Source organism: Sus scrofa, chromosome 15, assembly GCF_054392235.1.
Source record: "Sus scrofa isolate SSC_HxYL_T2T_F1_AM1 chromosome 15, Sscrofa_HxYL_maternal_Yorkshire_Landrace_v2.0, whole genome shotgun sequence".
Lineage (NCBI taxonomy): Eukaryota > Metazoa > Chordata > Mammalia > Artiodactyla > Suidae > Sus > Sus scrofa.
Window position 1 is genome coordinate 80,370,514 of NC_139397.1, and position 16,332 is coordinate 80,386,845.

The 16,332-nt window shown below is 43.6% G+C and overlaps 2 protein-coding genes and 1 long non-coding RNA gene across 32 annotated transcripts in view; all 3 read left to right on the forward strand.

The window, feature by feature from the left end:
• LOC146395936 (uncharacterized) overlaps positions 1-16,332 on the forward strand; it is a 1,175,949-nt gene that overhangs the window by 740,819 nt on the left and 418,798 nt on the right. The gene's annotated exons all lie outside the window — the stretch shown is intronic.
• DAPL1 (death associated protein like 1) overlaps positions 1-16,332 on the forward strand; it is a 933,549-nt gene that overhangs the window by 324,743 nt on the left and 592,474 nt on the right. The gene's annotated exons all lie outside the window — the stretch shown is intronic.
• TANC1 (tetratricopeptide repeat, ankyrin repeat and coiled-coil containing 1) overlaps positions 1-16,332 on the forward strand; it is a 246,037-nt gene that overhangs the window by 200,868 nt on the left and 28,837 nt on the right. For all 30 annotated transcript variants that reach the window (XM_085001112.1, XM_021074760.2, XM_085001117.1 and 27 more), the window contains 3 exons: positions 9,032-9,268; positions 11,121-11,306; positions 14,628-14,706. In XM_085001112.1, coding sequence (XP_084857238.1) covers positions 9,032-9,268; positions 11,121-11,306; positions 14,628-14,706 — 502 coding nt within the window. The remainder of the gene's footprint in view (positions 1-9,031; positions 9,269-11,120; positions 11,307-14,627; positions 14,707-16,332) is intronic.

Genomic DNA, 16,332 nt, shown 5'->3' on the forward strand with positions numbered 1-16,332 from the left:
TAAATAGAGTTACTCTGAATAAAAAGGTAGATGGAATTCCTGTCATGGCTCAGTGGTTAACAAATCCGACTAGGAACCATTAGATTGCAGGTTCAATCCCTGGTCTCACTCAGTGGGTTAAGGATCCGGCATTGCCGCGAGCTATGGTGTAGGTCACCGACGTGGCTCGAATCCCCAATTGCTGTGGCTCTGGCATAGGTTGGCGGCTACAGCTCCAATTAGTCCCCTAGCCTGGGAACCTCCACCTGCCGAGGGAGCAGCCCTAGAAAAGACAAAAAGACAAAAAAAAAAAAAAAAAAAAAAAAGGTAGCGAACACGCTGAGTGTAGACTTCACCTAATAAAGAAATTGTATTAAGAGTTTTTGTTTTACTTTTTACAGAAATTAGAATTGAATTGATTATAATAACATTGCTTCACTTCTCATTTCAACTGAAAGTATTGTCTTTTGTCTTCTCCATAATTAATAGAAAATGTAATGATGACAAGGAAGAGAAAAAAATTTAAATGACAATATGCTTTCAGTATTTTAATGAATTGTGCGCACAAAAGTTATTTTAATGTGGAGTAAAGTAAATGAGAGACATCATACTTAGTTGAATATGAGTTTTTAAGACAGCCAGTGAAAAGGTACAGTGTGATAATGAGCTTGACCCGCCCGAGATTATAAACTTTCCTCTTTAACATACTGGCAGTTTTGAGTTATTCGTCTTTACTTTCTTTTACAGAACTCTAGTGTCACCTACATCTATACTATCCCCCAAATTGTGTAACTTGGTTACAGAATCTTAAGTCTTTCCATTATCCTACTGTTTCTTTTATCTCTCAAGAGAAAAAAAAAAAAAAAAGAGTTTTCACAGAATCTTGAACAAATTACAGTAATTTAAAATTATGCATGCAATTAAGGAATCTTTTTTTTTAGAGAGTATTAAATGTTGTCATACAGGAATAGATGTCATTTTGAGCAATAATTGCAGTTTGCTGCTTTGGTAAATTAAAGTGACTTGCTCTGGGATGATTGCTTGGTAGATGTATTTTAATTCTGGTGGCGTGCAGATTCCTAACAACATGGACTCATATTGCCAGGCCAGGCTTGTGCCAGCCCAGGCTTATGCCCGCCTGGGCCCTGGCTGGGGTCCTTTCCATCATTGCCTCTAGGCTCCGTGCCAGCTGGTTGTTGTGCTCACAGAGTCCCATTGGACTAGCTGACAGCCACAGGCTTCCCAAGGCTGTGGACTCAAGAGAATGGAGGTTGTACTTCTTCTCTCTGCTGGAGACAGGAGTGATGTGTGGACCTTGGCCTCACTTCCCTTGGCTGTGAGGATCCTGTCATACTCTGCATAACTCTTAGGCAGTACGCCAGCTATATTGATGAGAACCTCCAATGTATTTTATGAGAAAACTGTGCCTCCCACTTTACAGCCGTGCTGGACTCTGCCTCTTCTGTTCCTCCTGACCACATCATTTTGCCTACCCCTTACTCCTTTTTTTTTTCTTGCCTCTGTTAAATCCAGAAGTGTAGAGACAATATTACTATCCTCAGGTGTTATCCAGGAAGTGCTCTAGCAGTGGTGATGACCAGAAGATTTCTGTGTGGTGGGAAAAAATGTGTAGGAAGAACCATTTAACCACCTTCTTTGAATGCAGTGTCATCTTAGCCAGAGTGGCCGCTTCCGCGGCTGCACTGTCTATGACCCAGGATAACCTGTGCCTTACCTGCTCTGAGCCTCAGTTTGCTGTAGGATGGAGATAACAAAAGAACCTGCTATAGAGAGTGAGGGGAACCCTCATTGAGATATTAAAGCTCTTGGGAGAATTCTTGCCATTTATTGTGTGGTCAAGTGAGTTATCTTCATTTATGATTTGTCTGCTTTCTGGAAACTGAGATTCTGATGTCAGCATCTGAGAACTTGTGGCTGTGCCTGTTGGTGGTGGTACAGGGGAGCTACCCACCACTAGGCTTTGATGGGTTCAAATGACTTACATCTGCCCTCAAATAAGCGTGAGTTCTCCCTGTGCTTGGTGTTGCAAGTGGCCCAGGGGCCCAGACCTCTGGATCACCGAGTGCCTGGGGCAGAGCACCCTCCTGAGCCTTGCAGGGGTCAGGGCCTGGGGCCCTGGCCCCTTCTGAACATTCCATTAAAGGTGCCTGTGACAATAGCAAGTAATATTTATTTAGCACTTACAGGATGCTGAGGGCTGTGCTAAGTGCTTTGTGTGTGTGGCACGTTCATTTTTAATCTTTGGAACAATCTAAGGAAGTGAAACTGTTTTTATCTCCACCTTTCAGAGAAGGAAACTGAGGGTGAGGGCAGCGATAGCTTGCCCCAGATCACACAGCAGGCAGGGTGCCTGGCGCAGAATAGCCCATGCCCCCTCCGCAGGTGCATACATCACCTGACATGTTTACGGCTGTGGCTGCCAGCAGGAGCCACCCGGGAGCCCCTGGGCCCCAACCAAGTCAGAATCTCCAAGGAGTGGGGAGCAGACTTTGGAAATGTGCAAGCTCCCAGGTGGTTTCACTGTGGAGCAGGGTTAAGAAACGTGGGTTTGAGGAAGATCCACAAGCTGAGATTGGGCACTAAGTGGTAAAGATACCTGCAGCATGGCACCAACGTAGGAAATGTTTTTCCCAATGAGCAGATGGAGTGAATTGATAGCAAATATCTTTAGGAAAACTACCCCTAAGCACATACCTTCCAGGTAAAGTCTTACGAAGTACATGTGTATGCGTGTGTATAACTGAATCACTTTCTTGCACAGCAGAAGTTATCACAATATTGTAAATCAACTATACTTCAATAAAACTTTTTGTAAATAAATAAATAATATATCCTTCTTAAAAAAAAAGAGGCAGTACTAAAGCAATACCTTCCACATTCTTAGGAAAGAGTTTCTGTCCAGTAGAATGGGGTGGTATACTGTGATTTTCTTAGGATGCACCTGAGTCCCAGAGAGGTTGAATAATTTTCTGAAAATCACATAGCGAGTTACTGAGGGGCTGATTGAGAACTCTGACTCTTTATCTTTTTCTCTTAGGCTCATGGATGTCAAGAGGGGATGGGACTGACAGGAGAGGGGAGAGAGAGGGTAGCTGGCTGTCAGAGTTACCTTGGGAATTTATAATCGCTTCCTGTTTGTCTTTTGGTGACCAGAGTTGGATGTGCCCCTCAGTGATGTTATGTGTGTTTTGGAAAAGCTGCTAGGGTGCCTCTGTATTTCTCTTGCCTAAAACTGATTTCCTAGGCCTTGGTAAAATCCCCAGGTATTTCAGCAGCATTGTCCTCTTCCCTCCATGTTATTGGTGTTTACTCAAAGGGGAATAATTTTCTCAAAAACTCTTACTTGTGTTGACCACTTAGACTTTGAAAATGCTTGCAAATCTTCTTTGAGTCCAGTTCTATGTTTTTTTTCTTTTGGCCCTGCCTGCGGCATATGGAAGTTCCTGGGCCAGGGATCGAACCTGAGCCACAGCAGTGACAATGTCAAATCCTTGACTGCGAGACTATCAGGGAGCTCCTGGTGCTATTTTTTTTTTTAATTTCATTTCATTTTATTTATTTATTTATTTAACATTTCCCCTCTGTGTTTTTATTTTATTTTATTTCATACTAATAACAATTTTTATTTTTCCATTATAGCTAGTTTATAGTGTTCCGTCAATTTTCTTCTGTACAGCAAGGTGACCCAGTTGTACATATATGTATATATTCTTTTTTCTCACATTATCATGCTCCATCGTAAGTGACTAGGTATAGTTCCCAGTGCTATATACAGCAGGATCTCATTGCTTATCCATTCCAAAGGCAATGGTTTGCGTCTATTACACCCAAATTCCCAGTCCATCCCACTCCCTCCCCTTCCCCTTGGCAACCACAAGTCTATTCTCCATGTCCATGATTTTCTTTTCTGTGGAAAGGTTCATTCGTGCCGGATATTAGTTTCCAGAAATAAGTGATATCACGTGGTATTTGTCTTTCTGAGTTACTTCATTAGTTTCCAGAAATAAGTGATATCACGTGGTATTTGTCTTTCTGAGTTACTTCACTTAGTATCAGTCTCTAGTTCCATCCATGTTGCTGAAACGGCATTAGTTTCTTCTTTTTTATGGCTGAGTGGTATTCTATTGTGCATTTATACTGCATCTTCCTAATCCAGTCATCTGTTGATGGACATTTAGGTTGTTTCCACATCTTGGCTGTTGTGAAAGTGCTGCTGTGAACATGCAGGTGCATGTGTCTTTTCCAAGGAAAGTTTTGTCAGATATATGCCCAAGAATGGGATTGCTGGGTCATATGGTAGTTCTATGTATAGTTTTCTAAGGTACCTCCATACTGTTTTCCATAGTGGTTGTACCAGTTGACATTCCCATCAATAGTGCAGGAGGGTTCCCTTTTCTCCACACCTTCTCCACCATTTGTTATTTGTGGACTTACTAATGAAGGCCATTTTTACTGGTGTGAGGGGGTACCTCATAGTAGTTTTGGTTTGCATTTCTCTAATAATCGGTGAAGTTGAGCATTTTTTCATGTGCTTGTTGACTATCTGTATATCTTCTTTGGAGAAATGTCTATTCAGGTCTTTTGCCCATTTTTAAGTTGGGTTGTTGGTTTTTTTGCTGTTGAGTTGTATAAGTTGTTTGTGTATTTTAGAGATTAAGCCCTTGTCATTTGCATCATTTGAAACTGTTTTCTCCCATTCTGTAAGTTGTCTTTTTGTTTTATGGTTTCCTTTGTTGTGCAAAAGCTTGTCAGTTTGAGTAGGTCCCATTGGCTTATTTTTGCTTTTATTTCTGTTGCTTTGGGAGCTATTTTATTTTTGTCAATTTTTAAAGTTTTATTGAAGTATTTGTTGCTTTAAATGTTGTGATAATTTCTGCTGACAACAAAGTGATTCAGTTATACATGTACACACATCCATTCTCTTTCAGATTCTTTTCCCATGGAGATTATCACAGGATATTGGGTAGAGATCTCTGTGCTATATGGCAGGTCTCCATTGACCTCATTCCATATACCACAGTGTGGATATGCCAGTCCCCAACCCCCGGTCCATCCCTCCCCTGACCTGTCCCTTTTGGTAACTGTAAATTTTTCAAAATCTGTGAATTTGTTTCTGTTCTGCAAATAAGTTCGTTTGTATTCTTTCATTAGATTCCACATATAAAGATATCATATAATGTTTGTCTTTCACTCTCTAACTTCGTTTAGTATGACTGTCTCTAAGTCCATTCATGTTGTTGCAAATGGCATTATTTTGTTCTTTTTATAGCTAATATTCCACGTGCATATGTACCACATCTTCTTTATCCATTCCTCTGACAGTGGACATTTAGGTTACTCCCATGTCTGCTTGGCTATTGTAAAGAACATTGGGGTGCATATATCTTTTTCGGTTAGGATTTTCTCCAGATAGATGCCCAGGAGTGGGATTACTAGTTTGTATGGTAGTTCTATTTTTGGCTTTTTGAGGAACCTCCACACTGTTTTCCACAGTGGTTGCACTAGTTTACATTCCCCTTGGTGCTATTTTTAAGAGCACACCTGTGTGGACTTGTGGAGCAGGCCCAGCAGGGATGAGTTTGGCCGAGGCCCTGGGTCACATGTCACTTTAGGGACAGGGGCACCTCTCCTGATTTCTTGTCCCTGTGTTTTCTGCCCTTCCATCCACACGTGCTGGTTGGCAGCAGGAGGCTGGAGGTTGAGTTGGTGCTGACCTGGGTAGGGTGAAGGGTGTGCCCCCACCCCCCACCCCCTGATGGTGTGAATGACAGGGCAGGTGCTGGATCACAGGGGCCTCCTTGTCGCTTTTGTACAAGGCACCCCTCCTGAAATGTAAGGGATGGACGTAATGGTGGGAAGGAGCAGACCGGTGGTCTCTCCTTGCCCATGAAAGGGCTTCATTTGCCTCTCTTCTCTGTGAACCTCTGTATTTTGGAACCAGTGTCTTGTGCCATGGACTAAGCCAGGAAATGGAGTGTGCAGAGGGGAGGGCTATGCCTGTGGTTGGTGGTTGGTGGGGGTGTGTGCAGCATTGCCCTGGCCTTGGAGCCAAAGACCATAGAAAGTGATCCTTTGTTATCTGTATCTATGGAAAGGGCACTTATTCCTGGCAGAGGGAGATGCATAGGTAAAGGCCAGGGGGCTGGGGCATGCCTACCCTTTGTTAGAGGACAAGCATTAGACCCAGCTTGGTCCCTGTGCGGGGAGGGGTGGTCAGAGAAGTAGCTGAAGGGCTGGGTCACCTGGGCTTCCAGCCTCAGCAGCAACCAAGACCTCCTCAGATTCTGTGCTTTGGATTCTAACCTGTCTGCATGCTACCTGTGCTACACCTATTCTCAGGTGTGGCGTCACCACCAGATGAAAGTAATAATGTCTATCAATTTGTAAGTATTCTGTCAACTACTCTTGCAGACATTATATCATTGAAATACTTTGAATTTTATAAGCCTTTCTCTATCTTTTAATGATTCTGTGTGTCTCTGGCCAAATAAGTGACCCAGTCTCTGTGGTTTCCACACTGAGTGGGGAACCCAGGTCTGTCAGGGGGAGTGATGGATGCCCGTCAGGACCAATGAAGGGAACTGTTTGAAAAAACTCAGCAGACATCCTAATAGGTGTTAAAAAGGGTATCATTTTTTGATTATTTGGAGATTTTAAGGTATTCATATAGCTAAAATTTGCATAAAGTTTTCAGTGATTTTTATATTAAAGCATACACATAACAAACTTCTGCTATCTGTATCCAAGGAGTTCAGTGGGTGGTGAATGGAGTAGCTAGTGGAAAAAGATGCTTTTCTAGGTCTGTGCTGCTGAGAGTCCCAAGCACATCAACATTTGCATGGATTCTGCTTCTTCTTAAAGGCACACTTCCTTGGGAGGAAAAGAGAGTACTTGCCTTTACTTTAGGCTTTATTATCTCACTATTAATTATTTAATCCTGTGATGACAATTTCACTGCCCCAGAAATGAATTTTCTGTTTTTATTTAGAGCAAACAGTGGTTTTCAAAGTATGGTTCTTACACCAACAGCATCAGTATCACCTGGGAATTCATTTAAAAAAGCAGTTCCTGTCGTGGCTCAGTGGAATCGAATCTGACTAGCATCCATGAGGACGCAAGGTTGATCTCTGGCCTCACTCAGTGGGTTAAGGATCTGGTGTTGCCATGAGCTGTGGTGTAGGTAGCAGATGAGGCTCAGATCTGGTGTTGCTGTGGCTGTGGTATAGGCTGGCGGCTATCGCTCCAATGGACCCCCAGCCTGGGAACCTCCACATGCCATGGGTATGGCCCTAAAAAGACAAAAAAAAAAGAAAGAAAAAAGCACATTCTCAGGCCCCACCTCAGACCTACTGAAACTAGAGGTCTGAGCCCGGAGGATGTGCATTTCTAAATTTCTTTTTAATTTAAAAAACATTTTTTTTGGCCGAGCCTACAGCACATGGAAGTTTCTGGGACAGGGATTTAACCTGAGTCACTGCAGTGGTAATGCTGGATCCTTAATCCACTGCACCACAAGGGCACTCCCTAAATTTTCATTGTTAACTATGATAAAAAGCATATAAAATGTATCATCTTAACTATTTTTCAGAGTAGACTTAAATAGTGTTAAATATATTCGTGTTATTATGCAATAGCTCTCCAGAATAAAATGAAATCTCCATACCTATTAAACGTCTCTCATATCTCCATTCTCCCAGACCTGGCATCCACTATTCGCCTTCCTTTCTTTATGAATTTGACTACTTTATGCTCCTCATAAGTGGAATCATAGAGTATTCATCTCTTTGCGGCTGCCTTATTTCACTTAGCATAATGTTCTCAAAGTTCATCTATGTTGTGGCATGTGACAGGATTTCCTCCCTTTTAAGGGCTGAGTAATATTCCACTGTGTGTACACACCACTTTTTTTGATCCATCTGTTGATCCTTCAGTTTGTTTGCATCTCTTTACTACTGTGAATTGTGCTGCAATAACATGGCAGTGCAGAGACCCTGATTTCATTTGTTTTGGGGATGTACCCAGAGTAGGATTGCTGGATCTTGAGAAATGTCCACCTTGTTTTCCATGGCAGCTATATGCATTTTACATTCCCACTATTGAGAACAGGCACATTCAGCACATGTCCAGGTCATACTGGTGCATGCTCAAGTTTGAGAAGTGCTGGACTAAGGATATGGCCCTTCTCCACAAATGCTGTTGTGACTGACATCTGCATGAGATGTTAATCTTCATTTCTTATTTTTTATTTTAGTCGATTTACAATGTTGAGCCAATTTCAGCTGTACAGCAAAGTGATTCAGTTGTACATATATTTACATTTTTTATATATTCAGTTATATATATATATATATATATATATATATATACACATTCCCTTTCTTACAGAATTTTCCACCATGGTCTATCCCAGGAGATTGGATATAGTTCCCTGTGCTGTACAGTAGGACCTCATTGCTTATCCATTCTAAATATAATAGTTTGCTGCTACTAACCCCAAATTCCCAGTCCCTCCTACTCCCTCTCCCTTCCCCTTGGCAACCACAAGTCTGTTCTCTATGTCTGTGAATCTGTTTCTGTCTTGTAGATAGGTTCATTTATGCCATATTTTAGATACCACATGTAAGTGATATTATGTGGTATTCGCCTTTCTCTTTCTTACTTCACTTAGTATGAGAATCTCCAGGTCCATCTGTGTTGCTGCATTGGCATTATTTCATTCTTTTTTATGGCTGAGTGGTATTCCATTGTGTATATATGCATCATGTCTTCTTAACCCATTTATCTGTCAACAGATGTTTAGGTTGTTTCTATGTCTCGACTATTGGAATAGTGCTCCTATGAACATGTATCTTTTTGAATTATAGTTTTGTCCTTTTATAGGCCCAGGAGTGGGATTGCTGGATCACATGGTAGTTCTATTTTCAGAAAACTCTTCTCCATAGTGGTTGTACCAATTTACATTCCCACCCACAGTGAAGGAGGATTCTGTTTACAGGAGATACTAATCTTGTTGGGGGACATTCTCTAACAGGTGAGCCGTCTCCTAATTTTGGGAGGGGCCAACGTCAACTACAGGACTGAAGTGTTAAATAACGCCCCAATCCTGTGCGTCCAGTCTCACCTTGGCCACGAGGAGGTGGTCACTCTGCTCCTGGAGTTTGGCGCCTGCCTGGATGGCACGTCGGAGAATGGCATGACTGCCCTCTGCTACGCAGCCGCTGCCGGCCACATGAGGCTGGTGTGTCTCCTGGCCAAGAGGGGGGCAAGGGTAAGCAGCAGCCTTCCCTGCTGGGAGGGAGGGGTATCTTGCATTCTTGTAGAATTGTCATCGGCTGGGCCTGTCTCCCTTTGATGTCTGCCCAGTTGCAGTGAACAGAAGTCACCATGTAAACAGAAAGGGTGGAGCTACAGGCTCCAGACAGTGTGGTGTGGCCTGATATAGGTGTGTGTGATGAGAGTGTGTCACCTCCAAGAGAGCAGGGGCCCTGCATTTCACTCTTACTCTCCTTAATTCTGCCCCAGGGGAGGCAGGATACAGGGAGACTCCTGGCCCCCAGCAGCCCGAGTAAAGCCCCACTTCAGAAGCCTGCAAGTGTTACCTTGGGACTTATCACAGAACTTAACATAGTGCTGGATTAGTTGAAAAGACTTAAATGTTTGGGTTTTTTCCTCCTTTTTTCTTATTCCATTTCATGTATTTTTTTTTTTTCTCTCTCTTTTTTCCTCTTGACAATAAACTGAGTTCTGTGAGTCTTGGAAGTCATGTGCTTAAGCACGTGGCTCCAGGAACTAGAAGGCCCTGAGCCCTCATTCCTCCATCTGCTAGCTGAGATGTTGGGCAAGTTGTTGAGGCTGTGTGCCTCAGGCTTCTCATCTGTAAAATGGGCACAACAGCAGGATCTACCACAGGGCTATCATGTGAGCATTAAATAAACTGGTATATTAACATTAATAGAAAGTAACTATATATATGTATATATATATGAAGTTACTCAAGGACTATCAATGTCAATAGATTAAATGAGACCAGTGCCAAGTTCACAGTAAACTCTGTCTAGGTTTAGTTAAAAGCCCTTCGTTGGGGAAGGGGGAATGCACTTTTGAATAACAGTAGAAGTAAATCGCTGATATTTGTCTTTTTTCTTTACATTAATTAGGATATTAAAAGTTCAACAAAAAGAAAGCCTTTTTGTTCTTTCTCTCAAAATACCGTGTTTGGGACAGGTCCGCTTTGGGTCATGGAAGAAAGGAATTGTTGCTGGTCAACCTTCCCAGTGGGTTCATTACTACTCATCACCACTCCTCCGTTTCCACATCCAAATCCTCCCTTACCTTCATTCAGAAGCTAGCTGAAAGCTCTGTGGGAGGGGGACGGGGTCACATATGTGGCTTTTGCAAAACCTCTGGGAGGATGTGCAGAGCATCATCAGAATTTGGAGGTGAGGCTGGACCCTGGTCCTCTTCCAGCCTAGGATTCCCAGTCTGAGACAGGGAATGGCGTGCTTTCTGCTGCCTCTTGGACCATGAGGGGGTACTTAATGCTCCGGCTCTCCCCCTTTGTAGCTAGGCAGCCTTCTTGGTTTTGTGACCATACGTAGCATGCTGACACATCCCCGGTCACCTGCCTTCCCCAATAAAATGAACTTGGAGTCCCTTCCGGGCCTTCTCATTTGGAGCTGGGTGTCTGGGTCCGTTCCTTTCCCTAGCTGTGTCATCTCAGTGATTAAAGAACTGCTCTACTGCCCAGATAGATCATAGCTCATCACAGCGACTTAGAATGTTCCACGCAGGAGACCGAAGTTGGGAAGTCTGGGTTTTGGTCTGTGTCCTCATACCAGCTCCCCAGAGAACTCGGAGCTCCGAGTCATTTACTGGAGAGACACAGGGAGTGAGGAGGGTGTCATGTGATCACTAGTTCTTCAGAGGGAACTCGAGCCTGGAACAGTACCTTAATTACAGCAGTGTAATTCAGACGGAGACTTGACATTCTCCAGAGAGAGATGTTGGAACATGACCCCTGTGCCTGTGCGTTGGGATGGGGTTGATGTAGAGCATTTGTGGAGCACCATGTTCTCAGAGGCATAGCGATGCTCAGCTGTGACCTCCCCATCCCCCCACAGGTGGACCACTTGGATAAGAAAGGCCAATGCGCACTGGTCCACAGCGCACTGAGGGGCCACGGTGACATTCTCCGCTACCTGCTGACCTGTGAGTGGTCAGCCGGCCCGCCCCAGCCAGGCGCACTCAGGAAGAGCCAAGCCCTGCAGCAGGCGCTGACGGCTGCCGCCAGCATGGGCCACAGCGCGGTGAGTGGGGGCTGCCAGGGCCCTTCCTGGGAGACTGGGATCCCTGGGGTGGAGGGTGGGGGTGTCAGGTGCTTTGCAGTCACCTTTTTCTGAGTTGCTAGCTTTTGTTATGCACCAAAGGAATGAAAGAAAATGAAAGTTTCAAGAAAGAGCAGTTGGTGCAACGTTCTTCTGTTACTATCACACCCTTTCTGTCAGTAAAAAGCTAGGGGAGAGCCCACAGTGGGAGCAAGGACTGGCTGGGTGGGCTAGCCACTCCCAGGCAAAGTGCTCTCCAGCCCACAGTGCTCCTTCTCTGGCTTCTTCCTCTCTTCCTTCCTTGTTCTGTTTTTACCCACTAGGCCTGCTGTCTACTTTTTTCCCCTTTGATTCATTCTTTTGTCCTTGTGATCATTTAACACTAGTCACGTGGAATCCTAATTCTAAACTTGCTTTTGAATATTTGAGGGATTTTTAAAAATAGAACTTCAGTGCTCTGGTAGCACATAAGAATGCTTGTCATTTGCAGTTCCTGCACTGAAGGAAAACTGCACGCAGTAGTTACGTGGAGCACTTGCTTCTGATTGATGTCAGTATTTCTCATTTTGGGAATTTCATTGTCATCTCTTGACCCATGCGTCTGTGAATTTAATAATATTTTACCCTCTCTCTTCCATGTGTTTCTCACTCTGTATTATCTTCAGGGAATTAGAGCTGCCAGTGTTTGGTAAGATTCTTTCCCACAATAACTTAAAGTAAATTTGGGTGCCAAGCTGGCTGGCTGACATTTAGCATTTAAAACACTGGAGCAGATACACACACATTGCTGGCTGGCTTATTGTTGGCATTTAAAATATCAAAAATACACATATACCCTACTTGAGCCAACACAATATATTGCAGTAAGTTGAATGCATATATATAAGAGAACGCAGCTCTCTTCTCTCTCTCTCTTTCTCTTTCTCTCTCCCTCTCCCCCCACCCCCACCCCGGCTGTATCTGCAGCATGCGGAAGTTCCTGGGTCAGGGATCAAACCGCGGTGGTCACAACACCAAATCTTTAACCACTAAGCCACCAGAGAGCTTCCATAGCCATCTTCTAAGACAGACATAAGAGATTTACAAACAAGTGAAATGATGCCAGTCAACGTATCTATATGTTTTAGTTTCAGAGAAGATACTCATTTCATAAAATGGAAAAATACTCTTACTGAAAATGTCAGATAATATACACATTTTCAAAGTAGAGCACCTTTTATATTTGATAAGTATTCATTCTAAACCTTAGAATGCCAGTCACAGAAGAGTTGTCTTTCTCTGGGTTAACAGACATTTATCTTACTTCATGGAAGAGCGATTGCAATCACAGAACAGGAAGTGAGAAAACATTGCCAGCAGTGATTGCTACTTGAGGTAGTTTTTTATAACTACCATTTCTCCCATGAGATTATGTGGAATTTCTTTCTTTCTTTTTGTCTTTTTTTTTTTTTTTTTTAGGGCCACACCCACAGCATATGGAGGTTCCCAGGCTAGGGGTCAAATCAGAACTGTAGACTCTGGCCTATACCACAGCCACAGCAACATGGGATCCAAACCTTATCTGTGACCTACACTACAGCTCATGGCAACGCTGGATCCTTCTTATATATATATATGCAATTGATAAAAACGTGTTAAATGTTATCATATGGTGAGTTTATTATTATTCATTTAAAAATATAAGTATGTTTAAATTTCTGTGCAGATAGATACAGAGAGAACATGTTAAATACGTATCTAAATGTAGATGTTTTTCTTCTTTAAACTCTTCCCTAAATCTGCATGGGTCCAGAGTGTGAAAAATCATCTTAGGAAGGACAGTGAACACGATGTTAGATGTGATCTTGGTCTCAGCTTGTTTTAAAGCTGGCTATTGGAGTTCCTGTCATGACTCAGTGGTTAACCAACCTGACTAGTATCCATGAGGATGCAGGTTCGATCCCTGGCCTTGCTCAGTAGGTTAAGGATCCGGTGTTGCTGTGAACTGTGTTGTAGGTCACAGACAAGGCTTGGATCTGGTGTTGCTGTGGCTGTGGTGTAGGCCGGCAGCTACAGCTGTGATTCGACCCCTAGCCTGAGAACCTCCATATGCCACAGGTGCAGCCCTAAAAAAAGACAAAACGAGAAAAAATAAATAAACAAAGCTGGCTTCGAGGAGCTATGAATAAGCAACCCCAGCACAGTCAACAACTATATTGTGGAAAAGGACAGGGTTTGTTCACTAAAAGACACAAAGGGTGTATTCGTTTCCTACTGCTGTTGTAACAAGTGACCACAGACTTTAGTGGTTAAAACCACCTGTTCTTTTATGGTTCTGGAGGTCAGAAGGCTGAAATTAAATTGGGTCAGGAAGCCAGTGTTCCTTCTGGAGGCTCCTAAGGAAAGTGGTTCTTTATTTTTTCTAGCTTCTAGAGGCCACCTTTATTCCTGAGTTTGTGGCCTTGCCTCTGTCTTCAGAGTGTGTCCCTCTAACCAAGGCTCTTCTCCTCCAGTCTCCTGCTTCCTCCTGTCCCTCTTATAAACAGCTGTGGTCATATCAAGTGCATGGCAAATATACACCTGGGTAATGCAGGATAACCATTCCATTTCAAGATTCATGATCCCATCTGCAAATGTCCTCTTGCCATGTCAGGTAACATACCCCGGTTTCCACGACTAGGATGTGGACGTATTTGGGGCCCTTACTGGGAGTGGACTGGGAGATGGAAACATGGCTTCCACAAGCTCTCCTGTTGCCGCGGATGAGCAGGGTGGGTGCTGGCTCTGGTTCGGGGCTCCAATATTTCCACTTCTCCACAAGCTGGCAGACCCCTGCCTCTGCGCACGTGACCCAACCTGTTCTTTGACTCTTTGAGAGAGGAGAAGAATGTTGTCAGTAGAAAAATCACTTGGACAGCACTATTCTATTGAAAAGGAGTACATTGCCTTGTTTTCCTTCCTTGTGAAAAAAAGGATTCACCTCTTGCAGTTTATGCAGAAACTGCAGTCTGTGTGATCTCACTGTCCTTTGTTGATTAGGCTGGCATATTTGGGTCATGGGGAATTCATTAGAATTCTGAGTACCTAGTAATCCTGAACAGTGTTGCCGAAATTCACTATCTTTTTTTTTTTTCAAATTCTCAAAGTGAAAGTGTGAATAGCATACAAATTATGCTGGAAAGCTGTTTTCATTATGTTTTCTCTCCTTGTGCAGCATGAGATAATCATGGTTAAAAAACAACACACTCTCTCCTTTGATAACATAGGATATAATAAGCACATATGGCTGTGAAACTCATTAAATCACGTTGCCACTTCTGACAGGTGGTCCAGTGCTTGCTGGGACTGGAAAAAGAACACGAAATAGACGTCAATGGCACTGACACGCTGTGGGGAGAAACAGGTAACGATGGTTCCACTGCTTGTGGTTGGGGCCAGCTTCTTTGATGTTTTAGCCCCCATTTTGGTTTAATTGTCTTAAGAATGACTTAAGATGCCTGTAGTCCTATTGTTCTTTCTCACAAGGAAGTTTAGAGCTCTCAAAACTTCCCACATGACTAGTAAAACTTTTCTAGAAGCAAGTACAATTTGAATCATTTTGAATTAGACTAGCAGTTCCTGTGCCTCTGATGAATGTCAGCTAGAAATACCCAAAGAAGGTGGTGCTTTCTGCATTGGCAAATTTTCTCCTGTCTTTACCAACCTAGTCTTCCAGTGAACCATGCAGAGTGAGCAGGGCAGGAATTTCCAGCCCTGTGTTTGGATGAGATAAAGGTACTCAAGGAGTTCTTGTTGCGGCTCAGCAGTAATGAGCCCGACTAGTATCCATGAGATGCAGGTTTGATCCCTGGCCTTACTCAGTGGGTTAAGGATCCGGTGTGGCTGTGACTGTAGTGTAGACTGGCAGCTGCAGCTCCAATTTGACCCCTTGCTCAGGAAATTCCCTATGCCACAGGTGTGGCCCTTAAAAAAAAAAAAAAAAAAAAAAAAACACCCCCCCCCCGCCCCCGCAAAAAAAAAGTGCTCAGCAAGGAAGTTTTTGGCCTGCCTTCTGGAAGGAGGGTAGGACTTGGTCCTCATGGAGCCTATTTAAGCTACTGAATACCAGCTCCAAGTGCATTTCCATTGGTGTGTGTGTGTGCGGTGGTGGGAGTGGGGGTTCACTGTACTGTGGGAAGGAAGCCTGGGATGAGTACATCTAAATGAAGATCTGAGCTGGTTACTTATCAGAGTCATATAAATAATGCTGCTTTCACATTTTCCATTTGGCTAAATTGGCATTAGAAATGTAAGGCTAAGTTATCAGTTGTTTCATAGATGTAACCAAGAGTGTTTAATATGCATTTCCAGGCCGTGTCCTGTGTGTGTACATAGTATAACATGACTTCGTCTTTTCCTGCACAGATTTATTTCCAAATGCTTCCCAGTTATTTTCCAACAAGCCAAATGGTGGTGTATAGAGTGCATCAGCTAACACATGCTTAAGAAAAGCCTCAGAGAGTTTCCTGGCAGCACAGGTGCCCCCCACCCTCAGATGTGGCCATGTGCGTGCACTGTGCCCCCCGAGCTTGGAGCCTATGATTCTGGTTGTGGCCATGCAGGGGGAAGAGGAGGAGGTGGCATGGCCCCGGGCTTAGGGAGAGTGCAAGACCCCTATGCGAGGTTGGATTTTGCTTGGGGTAAACATGTATAGATGTAAGTATGGGCCTTAATTCCTTGTGGAGTCTTTCCCCCACTTATTTTAATAGTATAGGCTGCTCTGTAATTTGATTAAAGTTTCCACCGTTTCCATATTGTGTTGCGAGCAGCAGGATAGCTGGGCAGGTCAGCGTGTGACTTTCTTGGTGCTTAGCCAGAAGGTCCAAATCCCTGCCCTCCATTGGCTAGCTATAAACTTCAGACAGGTAACTCTGCCTCCTAATCAAATGAGGTAAATACGTACCTGCTTTCTTGAATTATGGTAAAGACTGAATGAGATGAGCCAGTCTTGGCCAAATGTACTCGATGATCACAACCCCTGGGGCAGTTG